At 30.6% G+C, this 27923-nt stretch overlaps 1 protein-coding gene across 1 annotated transcript; it reads left to right on the top strand.

Moving 5' to 3' along the window:
* The first annotated feature begins 17 nt into the window (after window positions 1-17).
* Window positions 18-27819, top strand: LOC107453134 (uncharacterized protein CG3556). The gene is made up of 10 exons (XM_043052860.3): window positions 18-464; window positions 7470-7595; window positions 9501-9629; window positions 12108-12954; window positions 14801-15072; window positions 16577-16755; window positions 19691-19880; window positions 22335-22506; window positions 26633-26781; window positions 27565-27819. The coding sequence occupies exons 1-10, from the start codon at window positions 395-397 to the stop codon at window positions 27642-27644; spliced, it is 2214 nt and encodes a 737-aa protein (XP_042908794.2). The 5' UTR covers window positions 18-394; the 3' UTR covers window positions 27645-27819.
* The last annotated feature ends 104 nt before the right edge of the window (window positions 27820-27923 follow it).

Genomic DNA, 27923 nt, shown 5'->3' with positions numbered 1-27923 from the left:
ATCATTTCGTCTACGTGATTCTTCACAAAAAGAAACTGAGTATACAGAAGCCGCAGCTCATTCGAATTTGGAAATACTCTGAATACTAAACTCAATCCAGCGATAAATCACGTTTGCGCAATCTCCCCTATAAATGAGTTCTCATCGTTTAAAAGCTCCAAACGATATGCAAATTTCACTCTTTTATGAAAGTTAACATCAAAAAGGCATTATTTAGAAGTGATTTCGTGAAAAGAACGATGTTTTTTCATTCAATTTGAGTTATCTCTCCCTTTTTTTTTCTTCTTTTTTTTATCTGTGTTAATAGCTCTTCAATCATTTACTAAATGAAGGAGGAAGTGTTTCCCATGGGGAAAACACTTAAAAAAGCTCTTTGACCGAATCAGTTAGAAAGATGAACTTCTACTGGCGATGTTTACTTATTTTATTATTCGGCTCGCAATGGACGACATCGTCGGATTCAGGTAAAGAAAATTTGCTTGGAATATGAATATAAATTATCTATATATAATTTTTTAAATGAAAGGCTTTTTTTTTTCCTCTGCATCTTGTATTTTAGACAAAATTTCTGATTTTTGTATTCTTGATTTTTTTTCTTTCAGTTTATTTATTTATTTTTTCTGATTTCACTGTTATTTTTAAACTAGTTTTATTAAGAAACTTTCTGCATTGCCTACTCGCAATTTAGGCAAATTATTTGATTTTTGTTTTCTTGGTGTATTGTTTTTGTTTGTTTGCTTTATTTATGTTTTATTATAAAATATCATTTCTAAAGAGAATAAATTAGGAAACTTTTTTCCTTGTCGATCTTAAATAAGCGGCGATGCTAGGTGGGTTGTCGAAAAATGTTTGATTTTCGTTTTCTTGATCTTTTTTGTTTTTGTTTTATTTATTTAACACTTTCTATTAATTTACTTTTTTTAATTAGTTTTCGCATTTTTGATAATAGTAAATCATCCAACGGAGGAATTCCTTAAGATTTGAGGAAAAGGACGAAAATAAAACTTAAAGTGAAAGAATGATTGATAACTTTTAAAACAGTTGTATAAAAAAAACTTACAAGTCATAGAATAATTATGATTCTTTTATTGCAGCTAAAAAATATTCGCATGTTTCAGTAAAATATATAAAAAAAATATGCAGGTCCATCAAAAGTTATAATATTCTTGTAGTGGCGGGAAAATATTCATACATTTTTGTTCAAATGTGTAAAAAACAATATATGAGGAATTTAAAACAAATAGAATATTTTACATTTTTGTAAAATGTCGCGTAGTTATTTCAACCAATTTTTTTAGAACTGGTACACGAAAATAAATTTTTTTAGAAGTTAAAAATAATTACGAATCCTTTAAAATAAAATCTGAATGTTTTATATTGATTAAATATGGAGGTGTTGAAAGGAAAAGTTTAGAGTAAAATAATTGTTCTTTTATTCGTTTATTTTTTGCTATTGTGTATTTAAATTTCAAATATTAATTTCCATTTTGTCCCTCTTAAGGTAGAAAACATAACTAATAAAAAAACATGATTTTGGACAAAATTTTCGAAATTTAATTTATTATGAATTTAGAAATCAAATTTTTTTACGTTTTACACCATAGCTCTTATTATTTTTAAAATAATTATCTACAGTTTTCCAAGAGTGTTTACGATGATAAGTCACATATTTTGAACAAAAAACTAAGTAGAATTTCATTTTTAATCTGTGTTTCTTCACAAAGACAAGAGCAGAAATTTTTTTTAAAGTTTGCTTTTTTAGCACTAGAAGGACTAAAACTTAGTATATACCTATATTGCCCAAAAGCAGTAACAAGGATTGCATTGTGAAAGAATAACTAGCGTGTAAAGAAATTTGTTTCATTAATTTTTAATAATTTTTATATTATCTACAGTTATATAACAAATTATTAGTAAATATTAACAATAAAAAAATTTACTTCACTCGGAAAAAAAAATTATTCATTATTATTGATACATTTCTTTACTAATGAAAAAGCAGTCAAACATTGGGCAATCTAGTGTTAATTACATTGATCCCTAACTCACTAGTATATACACTTGCTTTCAAAATAATAGTTCAAAACACAAGTTAATAGCCTCCTAAATGAAATCCTCTAAAGATTTTTTGCTTTCGGCGATAGAATATTTTTTTTACAGTGTTTAGCGTATATTCAAAATTTGCCTTATTTTTTACCGAAAAATGACCTTTAAAAAATTTTTATAATAATTGCCAGTTTTATAAGATTTTAGATATAATAAAACATCTAAACTGGTTTCTTAAAATGTTATGTTAATGTTTAAAAAAAAAAAGGAGGCCGTCGTAACTAGTCAAAATAAACGTCTTTTCAAGGTTGTTTCATCGAAGACAAAACAATGGCAGGGAAACTTAAGAGGAAATCTATACAAAAAAAAAAAAATGACATTTATTCATAGTATAGATAAGAGTATTAAAAAATTCGTCTATCAGAAAATTTACCGACGTTCAAAATATTGAATTTTTACAGTAGCTAGTGTCCATATTTGAGACAGAAATTAGTAGTCATCAATAATGATTGTCCATTCTGATAATAAACACTTATTTTCAACCTCATAGACTGTCTGTGCGAATTCTAAAATATGATGTCTTATTTAATTTTTTTGTTTTAATTAAAAAAAGAGCTGTTCATCATATTTATCTTGAAATCATATTAGCTCAGGAGATAAAGCGTTCGCCCTCCAGTGATGTGACGGGTTCGAATACCAGAGATGGCTGGTTGATACGAATTCTGCACCCGGCTCGCACCACTCACTGTGCTGACGTAAAGTATCCTCAGTGGTAGACGGATCATGGGTTAAAGCTCCCTTGTCGTCCGACTAACCGTGGGAGGTTTTCGTGGTTTTCCTCTCCGTGTAAAGCAAACCATGTAACGGGTTAATTCCATCAAAAAGTCCACCACGAATGAAATTCTTCCCAACTTGGTCTTGTTTTCTAGGTTTGGTTCAAAATTACAAAGCTTCGGAGTTGAACATTAGCAGTCGTAAACCCGAAATTGGATCTGCTGTTCAACGATGGCTATAAAATATATAGAAAATCAATTTTTTTTATATATTATGAATATAATAAAACTACAATATATCTATTCGTAATTCATTATGTTTTTTTTTCCTTTCATATATTTTAAACAATAAAAGAAGTGTCAGGTAGACAAATGGTCATGCTCTTAAGTCTTTACCAAGATCTTGAAAAAATGTAATTCGTTTTTAAAATTTCAGGTTTAGTTTTCTGCCCCTAATAAATGCGCAAAACTTAAATGTTGAAAGGTTACATAATAAGTACCAAATATACCAGAAAAGATATAAAGTATTTTATTATTATATTTGGTGACACTGCACTAATAAGAAGCAGTTTTAATGCCGATACTGTAAAAAAATAACTGTTTTGCAGCCCTTAGAAAGGGATTTGTAAATGACAAATTTCCTTCATAGTGGTAAATTTATATTTTCATAAGTGGCTCCCGGAAAATAGTATTATGCTAAGTGATGCTAAATACAGTAAATCTCTATTCTGAAAGGATGAACGACGGGAAATAGTTTAGCTTAACTTAATAACGTAAAGCCGCCGGAAAGGGCAACAAATAATAGTAAATTAAAAGATTGAAATAATTTTAGCTTTGTTAATTTAAGTACTTAGTGGAAAAACCAGCTAAGTGATATTTTCAGAAAAGTAAAAGTAATGGTAAAAAAAAAAATGGTTTCTGAGCAATTTTACTACCAATTTATTAGTAGGCAGGACTAATAATTTTTTGACTAATGTGGATTAGTTATGTTAAGATTAATGTGAAAGCAACGAAGAACGGGTAGTATTGAGGTAGAATAAGGTATTTAAATAAATATGAAAATAGTATTTATTTTTGTGTTTAAAGGACTGGGGGAGCCGTGGTGGCTCAGGAGATAGAGCGTTCGCCTTCCAATGAAGTGAACCGGGTTCGAATCCCAGCGATGGCTGGTTGATACGAATTCTGCACCCGGCTCGCACCACCCACAGTCAGGGTTCGTGATTTTTTTGATTTTTTTAAAAAAAATCAAAAAAATCGGATTTTTTTGATTTAAATCAGATTTTTTTGATTTTTATTTAAATACACTATAAGAGCTTTAATTTATGATCAAAAAAACTTTATAAATGTTTAATCAAAATTAAATTAATATTAAAACTATATTATAACAATATTTTAGAAGCTCTAACTTACTAAAATAATTTTTCATTATAATGCATAGCGGCCATTTTGATACAAAGGCATGATTGAAATTAAATTAGCATAGCATAATTTTAATTTAAAATTGTGATCTCTTTTTTTTCTCATGGTTTATAAAATGGCAAAATAAATGCAGCAGATTGTGTTTATAAATGTTGTTATTCATCAAAAAATAAATATTCAATCTATATATTTTTATGTTAAAATATTCATTTTTAATCCTTTATCAAAATACATAAGTTAAGCTAAAAAACATTTTTAAAAAAATCTATGTACTCATTGGAATTTTTTTTTCACAAAAGAAAATCTGATAATTTCAAAGATACCGTAAACATATTATGAGAAGAAAAATAAAAACCAGTTAATAACCCTACTGCTTATAAAAATAGACTTTGATAGGGAAGAATGACACTATATCAGGAAAAAAATATCTGAACTCAGCTTTTTTTTTTTTTTCTATTTTTGGCATATTAAGGTAATTTCTTTTTAATATAACCTCAAGCTTTAGAAATATAGAAATTTCCTTCAATAAACTATAATGTAGATTTGAATTTCATGCTTTTTTAATCAAAAGGTAGAATTTTAATTAACATTTGCTTTTTGAAAAAAAAGCATGTTTATTTACTTTCTACAGCTATGCAAGTCTATATTAAGACAGCATTAAATATTTACTTTAATCTGTACTTTCAATGTAAAGAATCAAAAGATTTTTAAACATGTAATTTTAAATGTGTTCAACACACTCCAAGAAAGAAAGTAATTTCGTTAACTAAAATTAATTAATGCAGCAATTTAATTAAAATAAATTTTAAAACTAAGAAAAGAAAATAATAAAAGTATCAATAATTTAAAGCACTGTTTTTTAACTTTTAAAATCAATATAATATATATAAAAATCAGTTGATTTAAATCAATGATTTTTTTAAAAAAATCATTTGATTTTAATCATGATTTAAATCGTGATTTAAATCAAGCTGATTTAAATCAACGAACCCTGCCCACAGTGCTAACGTAAAATATCCTCAGTAGTAGACGGATCGTGGGTTAAAGTCTCTTTGCCGTCAGGCTAACCGTGAGAGGTTTTCGTGGTTTTCCTAACCAAGTGAAGCAAATGTGGGCTAGTTCTATCAAAAAAGTCCTCCACGAATAGTCCTCTCCTAGTTCTTGATCCAGGATTTCCCTTGTCTTCTGGAATGGGTTCAAAACTACAAGTTTACGGAATTGAACATTTGTAGTCGTCATAAACCAAAATATTGGGTCAGAAACTCAACGACGGTTATTAAATATATGAATGGGAGGTTAAACTATTTTGGAGGGATGTCCACAATAGCCTTGGGGGTGATGGGTACCCCTACATTGTCGTGCCGAATACTTTGGATAATTGACGAATGGAATATGTATTGAATATTCTTAAAAGAATCATTTTTAAAACTGTATATTTTAATTCTTTAGAAGTAAATTGAAATTAGTTAAATTGTTGATAAATTTTATGAAATAGTGTTAGCAATATAGGGTGTCATTTCAAGTCCTGTCAATATTTTTTTATGTTCCTCTGCGATAATATCACAAAATGTATCGATAACTTTTATTATTAACTACCATCTAAGCAAAATAGCGTTGACTAATTTCAGTCGAATTACGAAAATATTAATTAGTGTAAAAATTCGAAAAATTGTTAAAATATCTTTATATATAATGTATTAGATTGTTGTTTATTCAGTTCATACTATTAGAGTTCACATTCTCCCTATTATCTTGTTCAAATGTTCAATCATTCATAAAATACTTTTTATTCATTCACTCAACTTCAAATGCATTTTTTTAAACTTATAGTGGATGATACTTGATGTTAATACTGTTTTTTTTTTCAAATATTAATTCATTCAGTAAATTAGATGAATTAATTTTAGCTTTATATGGAAGAAAAAAAATTGATATTTATTGACTATATAATCATTGAGATCTTTGTCGTCTGTAGTAGAATTGAAGAAACCAGTTTTCCCTTCCTTCAGAATGTGTGAGTGAAGAATGATTGAGGCATGTTTATTAGAAAGTGAGGCGTCAGACGTTGAAATGGTTGAAGGATGGAGTGTTTTTTAATTGTTGAAGGCGTCCACTTCCTTCCTTATCATTTTTATTCTTCACTTAAATGAGAAGAACATTCTTCCATTTTGGAACTTCCATTCATGCTTCTGAGATTCGCCTTTCATTCACTGTTTATTGAAAATAGCTCTTAAACGCTTTCTTTGATAAGCAAAAAAAAAATTGTTTACTGCTGCTATTTATTGTTTACATATTTAAATCTTTCGAATGATCTCTTTTTTTTAGAATGGGGATATCAGGTACTCACAGAATATAAAAAAATACTGCTAAATAACCCAAGACGGAAATTGTTTTACTGCCTTTCTTCCATATTGTTAAAAGTCATGAACCTAAATTTGTTGCCGTCATGATTAAGATTGTTTGCCAATTCGGCGAGCGTTTCTTAATGTTTTGTTTTTTATTTACCTACTTTGTTCGATCTCCGATGAGGATGTAGTAAAAAATATGGATATCAACTAAAAATCTATCGTTCTTTGTTAAGGATATTCTATGGTGAACGTCCTGTATTAAAATGATCGTTAAATTTACCGTCCACTCTTGAATCGTCGTAAATACATATTTTCTCATTTCCCCCTTTCTTTTAATTCCATACGCATTAAAAAAATTAATCTCTACCTGGTGTCAAAATAGTATGAAAAATTTTAGACAAAAAGACAGCGTTTTTTTTCTCCAACAAATGCAAAAAGTAAACTTTTAACGAGTTTATAACTTTATGTATTTGCTTGTTTTTTTTTATTATTGAGTATGTTATTATAAAATCATTGAGTATGCTATTATAAATAAATTACTAAAGACTTGTTTGTTAATTTATACAATTTTTACCATGTGCAAATTCATTTCGGGCAAATCCGTGGCTATAAATAAGCGCAAAACAGGCAATTCATGTTTTTTTTCCTCTCTAACTTCATTAAAATTGTATAATTAAGTATCAAACGTATTAATTATAAACTTCTTTAAATTATCCAGTATAATATTACCTTGCGCACATCCATTTACGGGCCAAACCTTGGTAACTAACAAATCAAACGAGATATATATTAGCTGCATTTTAGATATCATCAGTGACCTCTAAAGTTACTTTTTTGCGACTAATTTTCTGTTTAACTAATAAAGATTTTTATTTTTTTAAAGGATGTGAGAAAGAAGATTTTCCTTGTGATTGCTGCGGTGACTGCGTCAGAAAAGAAAAATGGTGTGACGGTACAACTAATTGTCCAGATGAAAGTGATGAGAAATACTGTAAAAAGGTCTCTTGGTGTAAGTATTTTAAATTTTTTTTTTTTCTCTTCACAAAATATAGTTTCTCTTCACAAAATATCGGCTATTTTTTCACAAACTATAAATATTTTGTGCAGATTTCAAAAATAAAATATATTTAAAATATCAGAGCAATAAATCTGAACATTAAGTATTTTTTTTCTGAAAAATAAAAATTGATAAATATCAAAAATATTTTCACAACATAAAAACCGTCATATCACAAAGATATTGCCTACTTGTTTCGTAGAACAGAAAACGTAGAAATTTATTTTGAACTCCTTCGATGCAACACTTTATATTACTATATTCTGATTTATTATATGATATATATATATAGTAACCCCAAAATCCTAAACAATATCCAAACGAATAATAGCGATATTATAATAATAAGGTATAATAATGACATAATAAGGTAACATGTCTTATAAAAATGACATGTTACCTAAGTAACACGTCATTTTTATGAGAGAATAAAGATTAAGATTTATGTGTATGAGAAATAATGAAGTATTTTTATAATGAAACATTAAAGATAACATTATTATAATGAAACATTAAAGATCTTTATTAAAATGCAATGTTAAATTAATTGACCTTTTTTAAGACAAAATTGTCAGAAATGGTAATTTAACTATTAATCTATATTGTAATTTAATTACTAATCCAGCTATTGATTCATATAGTAATTTAACTATTAATCTAACTTTAAATGGTGATTTAACTATTTATCTGCTCTATTTATATAGTCAAATATATAATATACCGTCTCATTTAACCTATTAATACACGAATGTAAACAAGAGTAAACAGTCGCATAAAAGCAATAAAGCTGTACAGCATATACTGATAATTAAAATTTTACATAAAATCTTAGAGTGCGTCCAATAGTTTAGCCACGGACGGACTGTATATTTTGCTCAAATTGTTTTTAAGTTTCTTATTTTAAAGGTGAATTCGGAATTTTATCATTAATGCCTAAACTCTCAATATCCCAGAATTTACCGTAGCTGAAAATTTTTTTCAAACTTTATTTCTTCACAACTGAATTTTCCCTCACAATAACACAAATTTTCAATGATTAGGGAATTTAAGTTTGAATGAGAATCCCAGTTATACTTTCTCCGAGTCATGTTTCAACATAAAATAAAATCTCCAGCCAGCCCATTTCTTTTATGTGTGGAGTTTCCAATAAATATCTTCGCCTATTCATAAATCAATTGAATTTATTCCTTTCGAAAGACATAAATCAGTAAACACAAAATCCTCAAGAAGCAATTTTTATTTTCTCTTCATGCGTGCGTTTATGGAAACCAACAATTCGAAATCTGACCTTCGAGTCGTTGATACTCGGTTTTATGATATCAAATGGTTTTTTTTCCTTGCGGCTTCTCCAAGAGTATAAAGTAATAAATTTTCCATTCTTATTGTCTGGTGAATAAACTTTTTATGCTAATTCTCTAGTAATGAATGACCTCATTGAAGTAGCCCATTTCCTTAAAGCAACTATCTTTCATTAATAAATAGAGAGTCATCAATATTTTTCTCTTAAGTGACTTATGAAAAGTAAGTATGATTTTTTTAAAAGCCCTTTTAAGAATTTGTAATTTGAAAATATCAAATTCTGTAAAATCACTCTACAAAATTCACAATGGTATTTTATTGACATTGGAGTATTAAGAATGTTACACTATCATTATTATTACATTCACACACACTCCTCACTTATTGCGTTATTTCAATCAATCTTACAATATTCCCAATGTATCACCTCACAAAATACACAATGATATTTCATTAACATTACAGTATTAAGAGTCATTGTTATTATATTTATAATGTGTTATTTCAATGAATCTTACAATGTTCCCATTGTTATTCTTTTCATTAAAAAACTTGTAGGGGATGAAGATCCAAATAAATGCTCCTCATCCGAAATTCATTTCTTGTGTAAATCAGGAGTGTGTATTCCAAAGAATGCTAAATGCGATGGTCATGAAGATTGTGAAGGTGGTGACGATGAGCAAAATTGTAAGTAGCATTATTTAAAATATGTAACTATTAAAAACAATTAACAATAATTAATTTTTCTGTCTAAGAGAAAATACTATTAATAAGATCAAGAAGAGTTTTTTTCTCCTATTTAAAAATAAATAAAATCAGAATTCAGCATTTTTTAAGCACGTTTACTGTCGGACCCCGATTTAACGAACCCCTGTGTACCGAGTTTCGCGATTTAACGAATTTTTCTTCCTCTCTGATTAAAATGAAGGCTCGAATATGGAACCCTGAACTAACGAATTATTCCGGCGGTCGAAAAAAATTTTACTGACGAAATACTTTTAAATTTCAAATTAATCAGCTGTCAATCATTTCCTGTATTTAAATTTTTTGAATAAAAAGTGAAAGATTTCTATTTATTTTGTATATTTGTTCATTAGAGATGTTCGCGGATATTCCATAAGGTAAGTCTTTTTTTTTCTATTTCGATTTTCGATATTACGAATTATCTTCTATTTAGCGAATGATACTTTCGGACTCTATGAATTAGTTAAATCGGGGTCCAACAGTATTTGTGTGACAATATTTCAACACATTTTTTATTAATTCGGTGCCGCTTATATTTATATAGAAAATTAGTTCACACCAGAAAAGAATTATTTTATACAGTGACACCACTAGAAATACGTCATTTCATATCGCTACGACGAAACATTTTGTTGTGATATAACAAATAATTTCTCAACATGACATAAGCTACTTCTCATTTTAAGCGTAAAAAATAACGTCGACAGCTAGAAAGTATTTTCACTCGTATCATTGCAAACTTATACATGGAAGAAAAAATTAAATTATGAATTTGTCAAGTATTCATATTCGAGCCTTGATGGCTCAGGGGGTAGAGCGTTCGCCGTCCAATGAGATGAACCGGGTTCGAATCCCAGCCAGGGCCGCTCGATACGAATTCCGCATACGGCTTTCACCGACCACAGTGCTGACGTAAAATATCCTCAGTGGTAGGCAAATCATGGTTTAGAGTCCCCTTGTCGTCAGGCTAGCCGTGGTAGGTTTCCATGGTCTTCCTCTCCATGTAACGCTAATGCGGGTTAGTTTCCTCAAGGAGTACTCCACGAAGGCAAATTTCTCCTACTACTTGAACCAGAAGTTCCCTTGTCTTCTGGATTGGGTTCAAAATGACAAGGCTACGGAGTTGAAACATTAGTGATTGTAAACCCAAAAGTTTGGGTCAGCTGTTTAACGAAGGTTATAAAATAAAATAAGAGTATTCATATCCATTCTTTTTTACAAAAATAAATTTCAAGTTTCTTAAACTAAAGTTTTAAAAAAATCAATAAGTTTTTGAAATTCTGTTAAAAAGTAAATGAAATCTAATAAATAAAATCCTAAAATCCAATCCATTCAAGTTTTAATGAAATCTATTTCTTTTTTAAATTTCATTTAGCATTAAAATGCTTGTAATATGCATCACAAATCATCTGCATTTTTTAATCGAATCTCATAAGCAAAAATAGGCTTTAATTTTTAAAAGTGAAAGTTTAAGAATACGAAATAGATTATATTTGGTGTAGAAACATTTCACACTTTCCCGTGCATCTATTTACTTGGGTGTAAAGTCATTATCACCCTTAATATATATATATATATATATATAAGTATCCTTGCCAAAATTGAAGTACAAAAATTATTCATACTATGAGTTGAAAATGAATATTTTAGTGACGATGCAGCTGATCCGTCGAAACACTAATTAGGAAAGCGGAATCCATTTAATTGCCCTGTGAAACTTGAAAGTGTTTTTAATGCAAGTAATTAAACTTGATCAATATAATTTTGATAGCCCCGCTTTCATCTGCAGTGATTTTTTAGATTTAGATAGTGGTTTTTCCACCCTAACAAATACGTATGTGACCACATTGTGAAAAATATTTTGCATTTAACATATTTAATTAACATTGTGGGCAATATAAATATCAACTCTAGCCATTACTGAACGCCTTGCGTAGACAATAATCAGAATGTTTATTATTTGTATTTTTTCGGAACAGAATATATGAAGTGAAATAATACCTCAAATAGGCTTTTTCATCATATCAATAGTACTTAAATGGCAGAACCAATTTTATGTTTTTGATAATTGCTCTTCACTTTATAAGGATGTAGTTTCACTTTTTTTATATATATAATCATTTTCATTAATAATAACGTTATAGTTTTATCATTTTTATAAGCGTTTAGCCTTATTAAAAACCATTTCATTTCAGGAATATTTTTTAATAATATAACATTTTACAGTATTTAAAAACGTGTTTAAATTCTTATGACTATTACCAAAGCACGTGCGTTATGAAACATGCGATAATTCTGAGATTTTGTTTCAAAGTTAAGCATATTTAGCGTCAAATATTAGGTGGGATATAGATATACTGAACAGTAAATTCGTAGCATTTATTTGAATTTATCTGATATACTTTTCTACGTCTTCCACAGGTGAGGTTCTTGTTACGACCCCCGACCCTATCGAAGCATCTGGTTCGAATGAAATAGACATCGATGACAATGAGGGTGATGACATCATCGACGTCAGCATAAAAGAAGAAGATGAAGATGAGAAGTCTTCATCCAGTGAATCGTCTGAGTCAAGCGAAGAGCTCCTGTTCCCCACGCGCGATCACCAAGATAAATCAACTCCAGTTACCATTTATGATTTTGGGACATCCCCATCTGTTAGCACGTTCCATGCCAAGAAGCACGACGAAGTATTACCCTCATCAACGAAATCGTCTGCACCATTTCCCACCACGTCTTCATATACCCCAGCACGACACAGCAATGTCTCGAGATCAACAGACACGTATCCTCATCACAAAACTCTAGGAAAGCGTCCTCCCCTCTTCGTCAATATCATTCCTTCACCATCGAACGAACGGCCGTTGCCAATCCTTTCCCATCGTCAGCGTCACCATCATCGTCTAAGGATGGAATCCAGATACAAGTATTACAATGGTCCTTATTCGAGAGAATACTCCATGTGGGACATGAACCTGAGACCTTTCGAGAAACAGAAAGCGGCGAATAAGCCTTTTTACTTTGCCAAAGACTACGCGTCCTTTTTCAGCAAGGAGAATGCTCGATTCTTGAAAGGGGGAGTGGCGTGGCTTCTGAAACAGCGTCATTCCAGTGGCGATTGGGGAAAAGACACTGGAAGGGCCCTGATAGCTCTCGCTTTGACGAACAACGGGTTTCCATTTGGAAATGGCGACTACGAGTTGATGAAACGAAGGTTTATGGTGCAGCTTGGTACGGATTTATTGCAAGAAGATGCTTTCCTGTTAAGGTTATTCCATTATTTGCTATTCTTTTACGAACTAATTATACGATTACTTAAAAAACTGCAGTGTTAATCGTTGTCCGAGTAAAGAGCCCCCTCCAGAAAAAATTTTTAAATATAAAATTAAAACCAAAAATAAGAGAAAGCATTTTTTTTTCTTCTAATTTTAAAACATTTTTGTGACTTAAAAATCTGAATAGCCCATATAAATTAAATATTTTATGTATTTCGTCATTTTAACGCTATCTATCACTGAATTTTTTTTAATCGATATGTCAAATAATTGAGGAGTTTAATGGAAGAACATGTTTAAGAACATTTTGAAGGCCATAAAATTTCCATATTTTAAAAATAGATATTCAATGCTAGCTGTAAGTAATTAATCATTAAAATATTTGTCAACTCTGTAAAAAATATTTTTTTTTTAATTTCAATAACTCTTTGTGTTCTGATAGTTCTACACATTATGAAGCTGATTTCGTTAAATCCGTTAAATTTTTGCTAAACATGTTATTTCATTATAATTATTAATTAACTAAGAATCGGGCTTTTATTGTGATTCTGGCTAAAATGTTGAAGCATAAAAAAGTTTCACGATAAGCCCAAATAAAAAATTACATAGAATACAACTCCTTCAAAGATGTTATCATCGTGCATTTTCATTAGTGCTGCTATGAAGAAATTGTCACCTTCCTGAAACTTTAAGATATGAGATAAGGTAAATATAGATATATAAATGTATTAAGATAATAATTTCCTTCATAGTATCTTAGAAAGCGAATGTTGGAACAATCAAAAACAGCCATCATCCTATTGTAGGAATTCGGACTGATTTATGATGGTCCAACAAAAAAGAAACAATTTGTTTTGATGGTATATTCCTGAGAACAAACAAAAATATCCATTTAAACCATTAAGGAAATGTACAGTTGGAACCATCATGAACCATCACGGATCATCATGGATTGTTGGTTCATGAGAATCAAACTTCTCTTTGATGGTTGAAGTAGCTATTATGTTGGTTACTATGTTGCTTAGTTCTAAAGTAGCATTTTCCATCATGAAATGATGGACGTTTGTTGGCATATCAAGAATCATGAACGCATGATGGAAATGTTGGATGATGGTAACCATCATAAGTAATAATAATTATTATTAAACCATCATGGAAATGCATTGTTGTACCCTTATGGACTATCACGAATTTCCATCATAGTATTTTAAAAATCAAATGTTGGAATGATCATGAACAACCATCATTCCAATGTAGGAATTCTGTGTGATTTATGATGGTCCAACATTTAAAAAAAATTGCTTTTAAGGTATATTCCTGAGAAACAACAAGAATTTTCATTAATCCATCATGGAAGTGTATAGGAGGAACCGCCATGGACCATCACGGATTATCATGGATTGTTGATCGATGAGGATCAAGATTCTCTTGATGGTTAACCATCATAGTATTCAAGCTTAATTTTCCATCATGGAATGATGGAAGTGTGTTGGCATATCAAAAACCATGAACGCATATTGGATGAGGGTGATTCACGATGGTCATGTTGGACCATCATGAATCGCACTGAAACCACCATGTACCATCAAAATGTTTTGATCGGACCATCAAGAATTTTGACATGGGGATCAACCCTATGAACAGGTATCTGTGGCATGTTGCCAGCCTTGGTGACATACGTTCACAGATGCCCACCGGGAAACGTTAAGCTAACAAAGAATATAATAGTTCAATACCAAGCATTAAAAGAAGGTCTTAAAAGTAGTTTATCAATAAACATTACAGAATGATTGCTTCATTAAAATTTGGAAATGTGAACGTTTTCCATCTTGTTTTCAGGAGTCACTCCGGAGAATTCAACATCAATAAGCTGGCCAAGATGATCAACGCCTTACTGGCTGTCTGCGAGAATCCGCGAGATTTTCACGGAATGGACTTGATAGAAGTGTTGAGAACTAAAATGAGGGAAAACTTCAGTAGGCGACAGTACTTCGTCAATCCTTACGTTTATCTGACCCTGTGTTTGTCCAACAGTTCCCTATCTACCGCAGAAGTACAAAATTTAATCAAACAGATGTTGACGAAGAGACACGCTGATGAAATGGCTAAAGGTATGATTATCTTCATAGAAAACAATGCTACCATGGTGTGTAACGTTTTTAAAAAGTGATTAAAGGTGCTTATTTTCGATTTTCGTTTTTAATAAGTCCTTAAAGGTGCTTTTTTATGGAATGTTTTTAAAAAGTGCTTAATTTTCCTTTTTCGAAAATTAGATTTTTTTGTTCGTTACCACGTCGATTTTCGGCAAGCATTATGCAAAAGCGTAATTTTGACATAGTTCTATTCAACGTTTCTTTACAATTCTTTCAAACACAAAGTATTTCGGCGTACCGTCGATCTGTAGTGTAAGAAATCGCCAATCATTTTACGTATTTGAGGAAATACTTTCGGGTCCGCATGTGCATAAACTGAGCTGGGCTGGGTGAGATTCTTGCACTGTCATGTGCAACTCAGCTATATTCTCAATTTCAAGCTTCCTTTTCCACCCTCTGATATTGAACCGAAAAATCTCTCGAGCATTTTATGGTGGCTAATTTAATCAAGAAAAGAGTTCTCTGTCAGAACCTAGTTACTTTATCATGATCATGTAACGTTTTTAAAAATTATTTTGCATTTTTTAAATGTATATACACATTAAAAAATTCTCAAGATATGACGAGGTACACAAAAAATATAATTATAACATTAAGTGGTTCAAATGCTCGACCGCTGTACAGTATACACTTCCTTGGAAGGTTGCATTTCTGCAATATACATCCTGCAATTCACAACAAAGTTCAAAATGATCTCTGTATTCTATTATTAATCTCTGTATATAGTAGTCTCTTTAGATGTAGTCTCTGTATATAAATTTTTGACCGCTGCACGGTATACATGTCATTGGAAGGTTACATATGATTCCAGTAATCTACATCCTGCAATACACAATAAAGTTCAAAATGACATTTGTAGTCTATGATATTTGTAAAGGAAACTTTTCCTTTCTCTGAGCAGCGTAGTTACTTCCTACTTAAAACGTATGCTTTTCAGTCATCTTTATACAATTCTTTAAATTTTCTAAAATCCTTAGAAAAATGCAAAAGGATTTGAATTGTAATTCAATTGCTCCGATGTCTTTGTTCTGTAATATCTTCATGGGAATAGGCATGAGAGAAAAATTAACTTGCGTGACTTTTTCTGCGTTATTTTTAATTGCAATTAATGAAAAAATAGCATAATTAATTTAACATTGAAATAATAGCTTAAAGTATAACATAAATTATTCATTTAATACAGTAGAAAAATAATTGACTAGATCATTCTACTGGATACGGAAAGCCTTGCCATTCAAGCAATATGTGGTTATGTGCACCAGAACACTTTTTAGAAGATCCAGCTTAGCGAATTTCATTCAGCGAAACACTCTACAATGCAGTCTTTGCATTGTAGATACATAATTAACATATAATTAGAGCAACATAACAATATGTTTGGCATAAAACACTTATGCTTAATAAGATACATAAGCTCACATCAATACAAAAGAAGTGCTTAACATTTTCTCCATTCTGGTAGATATGCAAAGCCTCGCCATTCAAGCATTCACATGTCATGTGCACCAGAATACTTTAGAAGATCCAGCTTACCGTATGTCATTGCACGAGACCCTCTACAATGCTGTCTCTGATATACAGCAGAGAATGTTTGAAGATGGAAGCTTTGGTAGCGTCTACAGTACAGCATTGACCGCACAGGTCAGTACTTAGATTGGATATATGACCACCATCCAATTTCTCGAATCTTTGTCAAAAATGATGTAAATATTATTAACACGAATGCTATTTAAGTGTGAAAAAACATTATCAAAATCTTACGAGCTTTAGCGAGATGGGTGGTTTTAAAAATATGAAAATTTTTTACAGTGTCAGATATAACCTAAAAGAAGGTTGAAGACTATTAGGTTTGAGGATATTAACCCTGGTTTTTCATAATGATTGGTTGATATTTTTTAAAAAACATGTCTTTCATTTGTTTTGTTAGGAAAAAGATAATCGATATTTTAAAAATAAATATAAGTAAAGGAATAAAAATGCCACCTCTGTTAAAATACAAAAACTAAATAAATTCAGTTAATAAATTGCAAGAGGTTAGAAATACGATCAAGAACAAAATAAACTCATTTTAGTCGCTGAATTTAAAATTGTTGGCTTGCATGGTTTGTAGCTACAAAAGGCCTCGTCGGGTTTGCATTTCTGACTTCCAAAATATAAGGAGTAGTTGCAATCTAGAAAATATGGTCCTGATAGTTTGGAGAGGAGGATGGTTCAAAACTTGTACCTCTTATTTTTAATTTTACCTTTTGCGTATTTCACTATATCACTTAAGTGAAGCGAAATTTTTTGCACAAAATGATAAAATCTATTTATCTATAGACAGTTCCATACAAAAAAAACTTTTAGTAAACTATTATTATTTTATCTATTGAGAGTCGAAAAATTTTAAACTAAGGTATACAATTCATCCTATCACTTTAAAGCAGCAAGGTATAAAATTTTTCAATCACTTAGCAAAACACGAATTTTGAGCGAATTCAGTCGAATAGTTCTGAGAAATCGAATTTTAAAAGTACGTCTTGTATAAAATTCGAATTCTCGAGAACTATTCGACCGCTTTCGGTCAAATGTTATATTTTGCCATGTGAAATTTCATTCTTTAAAAAGACGTATACCTTACAATTCAAATTTTTTCCTCAAATTTTGTATATTTTATAACTTAGTCGAATATTTCTTAAGTAATCGAATTTTAAAAATACATCTTGTATCGAATTCTCGAAAACTATTCGACCGCTGTCCCTCCTTAAATTTTATTATGAAAAAATTTCATTCTTTTATAAGAATAAATTGAAAACTTCACAATTCAATTTTTTCGACTATTATTAAATAAATAATAAATATTCATTAAAAGTTATTTTATGCATGGAATTATCTTGAGATAAACGAATTTTATAATTGCATACAAAGAATTTTCAGTTCGCTTAAAAAGTTCTCGAGGTATGGCAAAATACGCAAAAAGTAAAATTCACATTAAGGGTTCCGAATCTTGGCCTACTTTCCTGACCAAAGTATTTGGACCATATTTCCCATATTGCGATTACTCACAATATTTTGGGAATCATAAAAGGCATGTTTATTTAAAGAAAGTGCGTTTTTTTCCAGATTTCATGGCTGAAATTACAGTCTACACTAATTAATTAGCATATTTTTGGTGACATCAATATTGAGTCTCAGAATGCGGAGATCCAATGATTAAACCAAAAGTTATTCTGGGTAGCCTTTTTTTATTTATTTATTTTGTGAGCTGTGCATTTCTTTTTATAATAGCCTTTTAGTTTTAGAAGTGTACGATTAGATTACAGAAATAAAATGTTTTATGATGAAAAAATTGATATCTTTTCAAGTTTCGATTTGGGAATAAATTAAATTAATTCATTTAGTCTTTCTGAGGAGTAGTATAGAATATTGTTTCATTTACTTAAGTAATATTTAAGTTTTTTATTCACAAATAATTCTTCGATTAATATTTAAAGATTTAGTTATAAAAACATATTTTTATATTGTTACATAAAAGTTAATTTTTTTAGCCTTCGAAGCATATTTATAAAACACAAATGCATATCACGTAACATTAGTTCTAAACATTATTTTTGACTAAATATTTAATTAAAATAATGACACCATTTTAAAAATAATTGTTAGCATATGATACAGTTTTAGTTATGTTTAATTGTGAAAAGTATTTTAATCAATACATCCATACATTTGAACAATTTTTATGAAATTTATTGCATGATTTATAATATGCGAGGTGTGGCTAAAAAAAAAAGAAACTGTTACACCAAAATATAATAGTTGGGATTCATTCATTTTTTTTTCACTTGCAATATATTACCTTCCTCTATGCCTGAAACTCTCCATACGAATTTTGGATAGAAAAGTCACATATTGCCAGATCAGGTGAATAATGCGGATGATCGAACACTACAATGTTGTACTTAGAAACGCTTAATCCACTCTCCAATTTGCGTATATGAATGTTTATTACTATATGCTTTTTGTGCCGCGATGGTTCGGAGGATAGAGCGTTCGCCTTCCAATGAGACGAACGGGGTTCGAACCCCAGTCGATACGAATTCCGCACCCGGTTTGCACAGACCAGAGAGGTTTTCCTCTCCATATAACGCAAATGCGGGTTAGTTCCATCAAAAAGTCCTCCACGAAAGCAAATTTCTCCCAATACTTGATCCAGGAGTTCTCTTGTCTTCTGGATTGGGTTCAAAATTACAAGGTTACGAAGTTGAACAATAGTAGTCGTAAACCCAAAATAATTGGGTCGACTGTTCAACAACGGGTATAAAATAAAACGAAATAGAATAAAATACTTTGCAGACACGGAGTCTCACATGGAAAACTGAAAGCTTCACCCATTACAGCTATTGCTCGTCCGTGTTTGCCATGTTTACTATGCCGCGTTTGCCATGCAGGATTGAAACTTCTATCGAAGTCTCAATCTTACCATTTATTAGCCACAATTCGTATAAAAAAATTTTAAAAAAAACCAGTATTGTAATTCACTGGAAATAAACCTTCCCGGAGACAGATCCGGCTTGTAAATGGGATATTATTGTTTCAGGCACTTATGTCTGTCAACGCTTCAATCCAGTGGGAGGCGCAAAAGACTCTTCAGTTTTTGAAGGAACAGCAGAGAGAGGATGGCTCATTTGGTGATTTTTTGGCGACCTATTATGTATTGCCTGTGCTGAATGGACGAAGTTTATTACATTTGAGAAACATAAGGTGTGCCTCATTTAACGCAACACGTGGTAATAATTGTTACTTTCAATTAATTGTATTTATCAATCATTTTTCTCTAAAAGAAATCTCTAAGCAATTGCAGATAAACAATTCATATTTATATTCAGTTAAACGTAATGGGCACATAGTCATGGGTTTATTTATTTTACTATGGCAAAAAATTTCGAGATTTCTAAAATTTGTGTTTATGTAAAAAATAATTATATTTTTACGAATTTTTAAGAAAAAATATTCCCTCTTCTTTTCTTTTTTAAATTGTTAAGAAATTAGGTTTGTTTTTGCCTCCTTGGTTTGCATCCCTTGAATTCAATTTGCCCACCAATAGAGCTACATGCGAATCCTGTTGAGAATGATCATTTTTTCCCATTTCCTTCAACTTTAAAACGTTACATCTAAAGGAACAAAATTTAATATACATATTTGGTATACGTTAATTAGCCTTTAGAAAAATAAAGAAATATATTTTTGAAATTTGATTTTTCTGATGGGTTAGTCATTGTTTTAAATTTTACTATACGCGATTCCGTTTTTCACATATTTTATAGATACATCAGTGATAATGTCTAACTTATAGCTTTATTTGAACAAAAAAATAATTTATTGCTCACATTTAAATATTTAATTATTTTATATTCGCTGTGTCAGATAAGTTCACTGAAGAATTGTTCATAAAATACTTTTTTATTCGTCCATGCAAGTTCAAATACATTTTTTTAAAGTTTTAGTAGATGACACTTGATGTAAATACAGTTTTTTCAAATACTAATTCATTCATTAAATTTAATGAATTCATTTTAGCTTTATGTAAGTTGTTGTTGTTCATTTACGTCGCACTAGAGCTGCACAATGGGCTATTGGCGACGGCCTGGGAAACGTCCCTGAGGATGATCCGAAGACATGCCATCGCAATTTTGATCCTCTGCGGAGGGGATGGCACCCCCGCTTCGGTAGCCCGACGACCTGCGCGCGAAGTCGAGCACTTTGACCCGCACACTGACCGCAGCCAGTGTTGCTTGACATCGGTAATCTGCTGGGAACCGTGTCTTAACGATCAGTTCATTGCGAGACTGTTTTATGTTAGAGAAAAAATTTTAATTATTTAATAAAAAGTAACTAAAATAAAAATTTTCTAAGTAAGTAGTCCTACGTAAGTAGGAATTGACTTTAAATTTTTTTTTATAATACTTGTTTATACTAATCGTACTGGGCTTGCGCCGAATTGATACAACGTTAGATTTAGTTACGATTAATACAATCTAGATTTGTACCAAATGGATTAATAGGTGATTCCTTGGTTAAATCTTGGTCATTTTCAAATTATTAAACCTTTAAAATATTGATTACTAATTACTGTTTTACATGGAATCATATGTTTCTGCAGATGATCAGATCGCCTTTATCAACTAAAAGTATAAACATTAAAATTCTAATATACTATAAAAACAAGTTAACTTATAAAAAAAAATTAACGTCAATTCTTACTAAGGTCAGCAAAGAAAAATTTTATTTCAGTTACTTTTTATTAAATGATTACTATTTTTTTCTTTCATGTAAAACTATAAATTTAATTAATTAAACTTATTAATGAATTAATATTTGAATAACATCAAGTGTTATCCAAGTTTAAAAAAATGTATTTGAAGTTGAGTGAATGAATAAAAAAGTATTTTATGAATGATTGAAAATTTGAACAAGATAATAGGGAGAGCGTGCACTAATAGTTAGGAATTGAAAAAGAATGAATGAAAGAGAGGAAAATTGCTTCTCTTAAATCAGTGTTTCCCAAACTTATGACTTTTGCGTACCCTTTTTAAATTTTTCGTAGCGCATTGCACAAAAGTTAAGAATTACAACTGGCTTTTAACACCACTAACTATTAATTGTTAACTCAGCAAAAAATAGCCAATAGAAAAATACGTAATCGTAAATTTTCATTGCTAGCTTTGTTTTTACATAAAATTTGTTTGAAGTTTTTTAAATAAATTTTTTTTTTTCGTTTGTTGCAAGATATTTCGCATAAAAACGCGTGCCCCCTCTGAACTGTTCCCGTACCCCTGGGGGTACGCGTACCACACTTTGGGAAACACTGTCTTAAATGATCGATCATAAATCATTTAAAATAAGTTTTTACAAAAAAAAAAAATTATGAATTTATAGCTTATTGTCTTGATAATTGAATTTAAAATGTTTTTGGCAACTAGGTATCTTGATGAGTTATTAAGTGTTCATAAACTTGTTAATAAAAGAATTATTTTTAATGTCAATTTAATTGGTATTTTACCACCACTATGACATTTTTTTTAAAGATATAAAAAATTATAGATACGCTGATATTACTAAAAAAAGAAAAAGGTTAATAATGACTCTTTAAAATGACTTGTGAAGAATGCCTATTATCTTTCACACACTGATATATGTATTTAATTTTAGTGATTGATTATTTTTAAAACGTATGTTTACAGAGGTGAGCCCATCTGAGATGTTGGAATTTGTGGGATCAAAGCAGTACATACATTACTCTATTTATTTTGGCTCGTCTTTGGTCAGTTCTCATTCTTTGAAAGTTCTAGTACCTCAGGGAATCAGCTTTTTGGAAATGATGAGGGTGGCCGAATACCAAGACGAAAACTTCAGGTGAGACTTCATATTTTACATATTTTATTATTACCCAATGGCGAAATGGGTCTTGTTTTGGATTTGATGGCGTCCAAACACTTTTCATCTGAGTTCAAGAGTAATAGTAAACAGTGCGCATGCGTCGTCACTGCCTGCGTTGCTATGGCGACCGCTGCTGTTTTTCTTTTTATTTTCACTAGCAGGCATTTTTAATGTATTTACATAATAATAATTGAAAATATTTTTTATATTCTTTTTATTATTAACGTATAATGACTGGCTTTACCGGTGATTTCAATATAAGTAAGAATGGTGAAGAAGGAAAAGTATTGTGTGACGTCTTGAAACACGTGCGTAAGGCAGGATTTGAAAACCAATCCGACGACAAACATCCATGGAGACAGTTTTTGCAAACCGTGATTTGAAATGTTTAATGGAGTCTATTCAGAATTTGATCAATGGGTAACCCGTTATCGTAATAAGGCGATGACAACTTTTATCTATTTTCCTTAAGCTGCTGTGGTTCTTTAATAGCAAAAAGGTTTCAGTTACACGGTTATATTAAACTAGTGGGCTGCGCCGCCTGCTCGCTAACGATCTCCAACCCCCGAAAACTGCTACGCAATCTTATATGATTTGCTTCGCAAACCAAGCTCGCTTCGCTCGCTACTTACTTAGGTACATTGCAAATGCACAAAATTCTAAATATTCAAAACAATCATTCAAATCCATATAACAACTTTTTTTTTAAAAAAAAAATACATCTTTTTAGAAAATACTAAGTCATTAAAATAAATTTGAATTCAAATAAATGACATGTAATTCGTTAAACCTATTAGAAATGTGCTATAGTATAAAATCTTAAGATAAAATTTCTAAAACTGATATCTCTTCAAATATGTTAAAATTTTGGTTATAATTAAGTCTATTAAAAATTGAAATAAGTGAATTGCAATGGAAAAACCTGCATAAACGTTATGTTTTTAAAAATTAATAACCATAAACGATTCACAACTTTGTTAAAAACGTAAGTATAAGTCTTAGAAGTTTGACATACAAAAGAAAAACTTGCAGAGACTAAACATTAATTTGCAGTAAATACTAAATGCGAACAAATACTGAGAAAAATTAAGGGCTTAGCAAAAAAATAATAGCAAAAAAATAATTACTATTAAAGATTAAGAACACACAATTATAAATGTCCGGACTTGGAGCTATCATTGTTAGACTGTCAAATGATCTAACCCTAGAGAGGCCAAGATTAAGTTGTCCATGACTAAAAACTGGTTTTGTCTACATAAGTTCGTCAAAAAAAGCGCTTTCGACAAAATACTAAAATAGAGATCTATCGACAAAGATTACTCACTTCTGCCTAGCTTAATAGTATGAAATTGCAGCAGCTGAATTGAACAACATGCTGATGCTCTCTCTGGTTATTTCAGTTTCCGTTTTTAAAAGCGCTATATGTTGAGCCACCTCATCTAGATTTGCCATGTGACATTTTTAGCAGCAATCATTGGTCGATTTTCTAACGTTGCCATTCGGGGAGTTGTAATGAGGCTTTTTTTGGTGCCGTGTAAGAGAAATATATATATAGATTCTCGCTGGCTTTTTGGCGATTAACCTGTATCCAGATTATTTCATTTTTTTAGGTGAGGCTTCATACTTATAGTACCAATGCTCAGTTCTTATTGCATCACAAAATTCCAATGACTGCCACATTGAAAAATTCCAAATGATTCTCTTCTTCTTTTCAGTACCGAAGTAACGCTTAAGCTCTAGAAGTAGAAGGTTTTTAACCAAAAAAAGTTTTTTTTTAATGTTCTACAAATATTTCTCAACATCTATAGGAGTTTTTCTAACACCTGACACGCACTAGTATAAAGTTTCAAGCGATTCCCCCTTGCAAAATATTATGAAAAATTCTCAAAATATCCCTCCTTATATAACTGATACGCGAGCTCTAAAATTATCATATGCTTCGAGGTAAAAAGCTTTTTCTAAAACTTTTCTGCAAATAATTCTTGACGTAATGGGTATTTTCTGAAAAATTGGCACTCACTTTTTAATAAAAAGCAAGTTTCCGATGATTTTTCACTCGCAAAATTTTGTGGAAAATTTTCAAAGTGTTCTTCGTTTTGTAATATAGAATATATATCGCTGGTTCAAAGTTAAAACGACACTTCTACACTCACTTCTCATTCAAATAACATGAGAAGTGAGTGCAAAGTGAGTGCAAAAGTGTCGTTTTAACTTTAAACCAGCGATATGCTCTTAAATAAGCATATTCTGATTCAGAAAAGCGCTTTTTTTTAATTAAATTTTTCTACAAATATATCTTTATATATTGGTTTTTTTTTCTATAGAAATTGTGAAAAATTCTAAAAGTGTTCGTCCTTATGTATATATATGTATGTTAGAAAAAAAGAATTTGTGCAAATATTTTTCAAAATATGGATATTTTCTTAAAAATTGACACTCAGTTTTCTTCGACAAAAGTTTCAAATGATTTCCGCATTGCCAAAAGTTATGGAAAAATTACACATTATTCACAATCCATATTCACTGAAATATCGCTATCAATCGAATAATGAAATATCGAATCAATATTCGCTGATCTTTGCCGATGTAACGAAGAAATAATGGTTTTTAAAATCCTGAGAATTCAAATTTTAAATATACGACTTCTTTAAAATTTGATTTCTCAGGATCTATTCAACCGGTTTCGCATAGATTTTGTATTTTGCCATGTAAAATTACATACTTTAAAATTATGTAAAAAGTTGTATACCTTACAATCCAATTTTTTTTCAACTAATATTATTATATAAAATAATTAAAAAATAATAAATATTTACTAAAGGTTTTTTTTCACGGAATTATCTTTGGATAAACGAATTTTATTATTGTGTGCAAAAATTTTTCAATTCGCCTAAAAAGCTTTCGAAATAGAACAAAATAAACATTAATTAGACAAAATTAACATTAAGGGGCTCAAACTTCGGATCGCTCTCCTGACCAAACCGTGGGGACCTTATTTTCCACACTGCGGCTACCCTCGAAGCTTTGGGAGTCAGAACTACTAATCCGTTGAAAGAAATTTATGTTTATTCAGATAAAGTTCATTTCTGTATCTGATTTCGTTACTTAAAATATCGTCTGGACTAATTAATTAGCATATTTGAGATCGCCTCCTAGAACCATTGAGTCCTAGAACATGAAGATCTGATCATTAGATCACCAGTTATTCAGGGTGGTCCTTTTTTTCCCCGCACTGTTCATTAAAGAGGCAATGTGATTGCTATCGGTAATGTCTGATTGAGACATCGGACATTATTCACATTCGCCTAATTTCTATCGACATATTTTAGGGAAACGTAAAAATTGCTTTAAAATAAGCCACTCCCAGAAAGCATATAACCTTACAGCAACCTAGTGTCGGAGTTTTCTTTTTATAATCACGAAAATGTTTGTACTAAAAACCTTTCTTCAATAAAGAAAAAATATTGCAGTTTCAAACCTTACATCCTAAATGGATTAAAAACTATTTTTTTTAAAGCTATTTTAAAAAATGTTGCCAGTTAGGTAAAATTGTCACTTAGGTTCATCATTGGACTGACGTCACACTAGTGATTGGCATTATCTATCATTATCCATTAAAATGGCTGCATTGTCCATCAAAATTTCATGACGAGGTGGATTTTAGCTGAGCATACCAGACGTTGCGAAAAGAAACCTTATAATTACCCAAATTTAAGATTATTTTTACCTTAAGACTAGCTTAATTCTAGGATTTATTCACGATGGAAATACCCTAAGTCAACCTCGATTTAAGGTTTTTACATAGAAGGATGTTTTCCAAGTTTTTGGATTAGGGTAGTGTGCGTAGAATAGAACAAATTGTCACAGATCTCGTTTTAATGTGAGAAGGTTTACACGTAAACCGCATAACAAACCTATTTAGGTTTGCATTAAAAGGTTTTTGCTGATTGAAAATAAACCTTATTTTGCTATCCGGGACTCTTTCTGCATAAGAATGTAAATCTGTTGACGGAAACGGGAAAGACCTCATTTATAACTTACTTTTTCAATAAAAAAATAAATTCCAAACAGAAATAATAAAAAATTTTTTTTTTAATTCTAGATTTTCATTGGACGATGAAGGTTTCGACGTCTATTCAGTGTCAGGAGTTCCAAATGATGCCGAACAGGGACTCTTCTGGCATCTCTACGTTAAGCCAGAGGCAGGCACCGACACTTACACACTGAATATGAGGGAGCTATACAGTGGAGGTAACCTATTTAAACTCAATTTTTACCTTATATGTAATTTTTGTTACACATTTTTCCTTATTTTATATGTAATATATGGAGGAACTAAAATAAAATAAAATATAATACACGAATTGCAATAGTCGGAAAAAATTACATTATTTTTGTTTTGTTACAAATGTAGTTAACTGCAACTATTTTTTTTAAAATTGGTGTGACTACCCAGGTCAATATTCTGGATGGTCTCATCAAAAAATTTTGATGGTTTATGCTGGTTTCAGTGTTATTCATGATGGTCCAACATCCTTTGATGGTCACCATGATCCAACAATTTCCATTACGTGTTGATGATTTTTTATATGCCAGCAAACTTCCATCATTCCATGATGGAAAATGTGACTTTAATACTATGACGGTTAACCATCAAAAGAAATTTGACTATCATGGAATTCGAACCGATTCATGATGGTTCCAACTGTTTTACATTTCCATGATGGTTTAATGGGAATTCTTGTTGGTTCTCAGAAATAAACCATCAAAAAAATTTAGGTTTTTTTTTTATCTTGGACCATCATAAATCAGTCCGAATTCCCTACTATGGGATGATGGTTGTTCGTGATCGTTCCAACATTAAGATTTTACATAGAATCTTATAGTGGGTCGAATAACTTGACCAGAGACTGTATGAACTTTACAACAAAATGGTTCAACAGTGTTTAGAATACAACCAACGCATCGAAAAATGATGCATTAAACTGGGTTATTTTTTGTCATATTGTTTAGTAATATCATTCAATTTTGCAGATATACGAAAACTCTTCCCTCGATCTGACCAACATGTGATATTCTGGTATCATCCAAAATTAGATCCTCTACTTAAATGAACGATGCTGCAAGGAGTTCAAGACTGAAAGGAACAATAATGTTCGATGGACAAAAGAAAGATTATAGAACGTTACAGTATCAGAATACATCGTGCTACGAACATCAGCGTGATATCTTTCCTTCAATATTACACTGCCATAATAACAATTTTAATAAATTTTAAATTTACGTGAATTTTTGGTGTTTTCTTTTTCATTATTGCATAATAACCTATAAAAGAACGCATGTGAATGTATATAGTGTAACTCTTTATAACAGAAGTAAGAAACAAATTAAAA

Source organism: Parasteatoda tepidariorum, chromosome 5, assembly GCF_982258835.1.
Source record: "Parasteatoda tepidariorum strain Cologne lab strain chromosome 5, Ptep-v5.0, whole genome shotgun sequence".
Lineage (NCBI taxonomy): Eukaryota > Metazoa > Arthropoda > Arachnida > Araneae > Theridiidae > Parasteatoda > Parasteatoda tepidariorum.
This window is presented reverse-complemented; position numbering and strand designations above follow the sequence as displayed.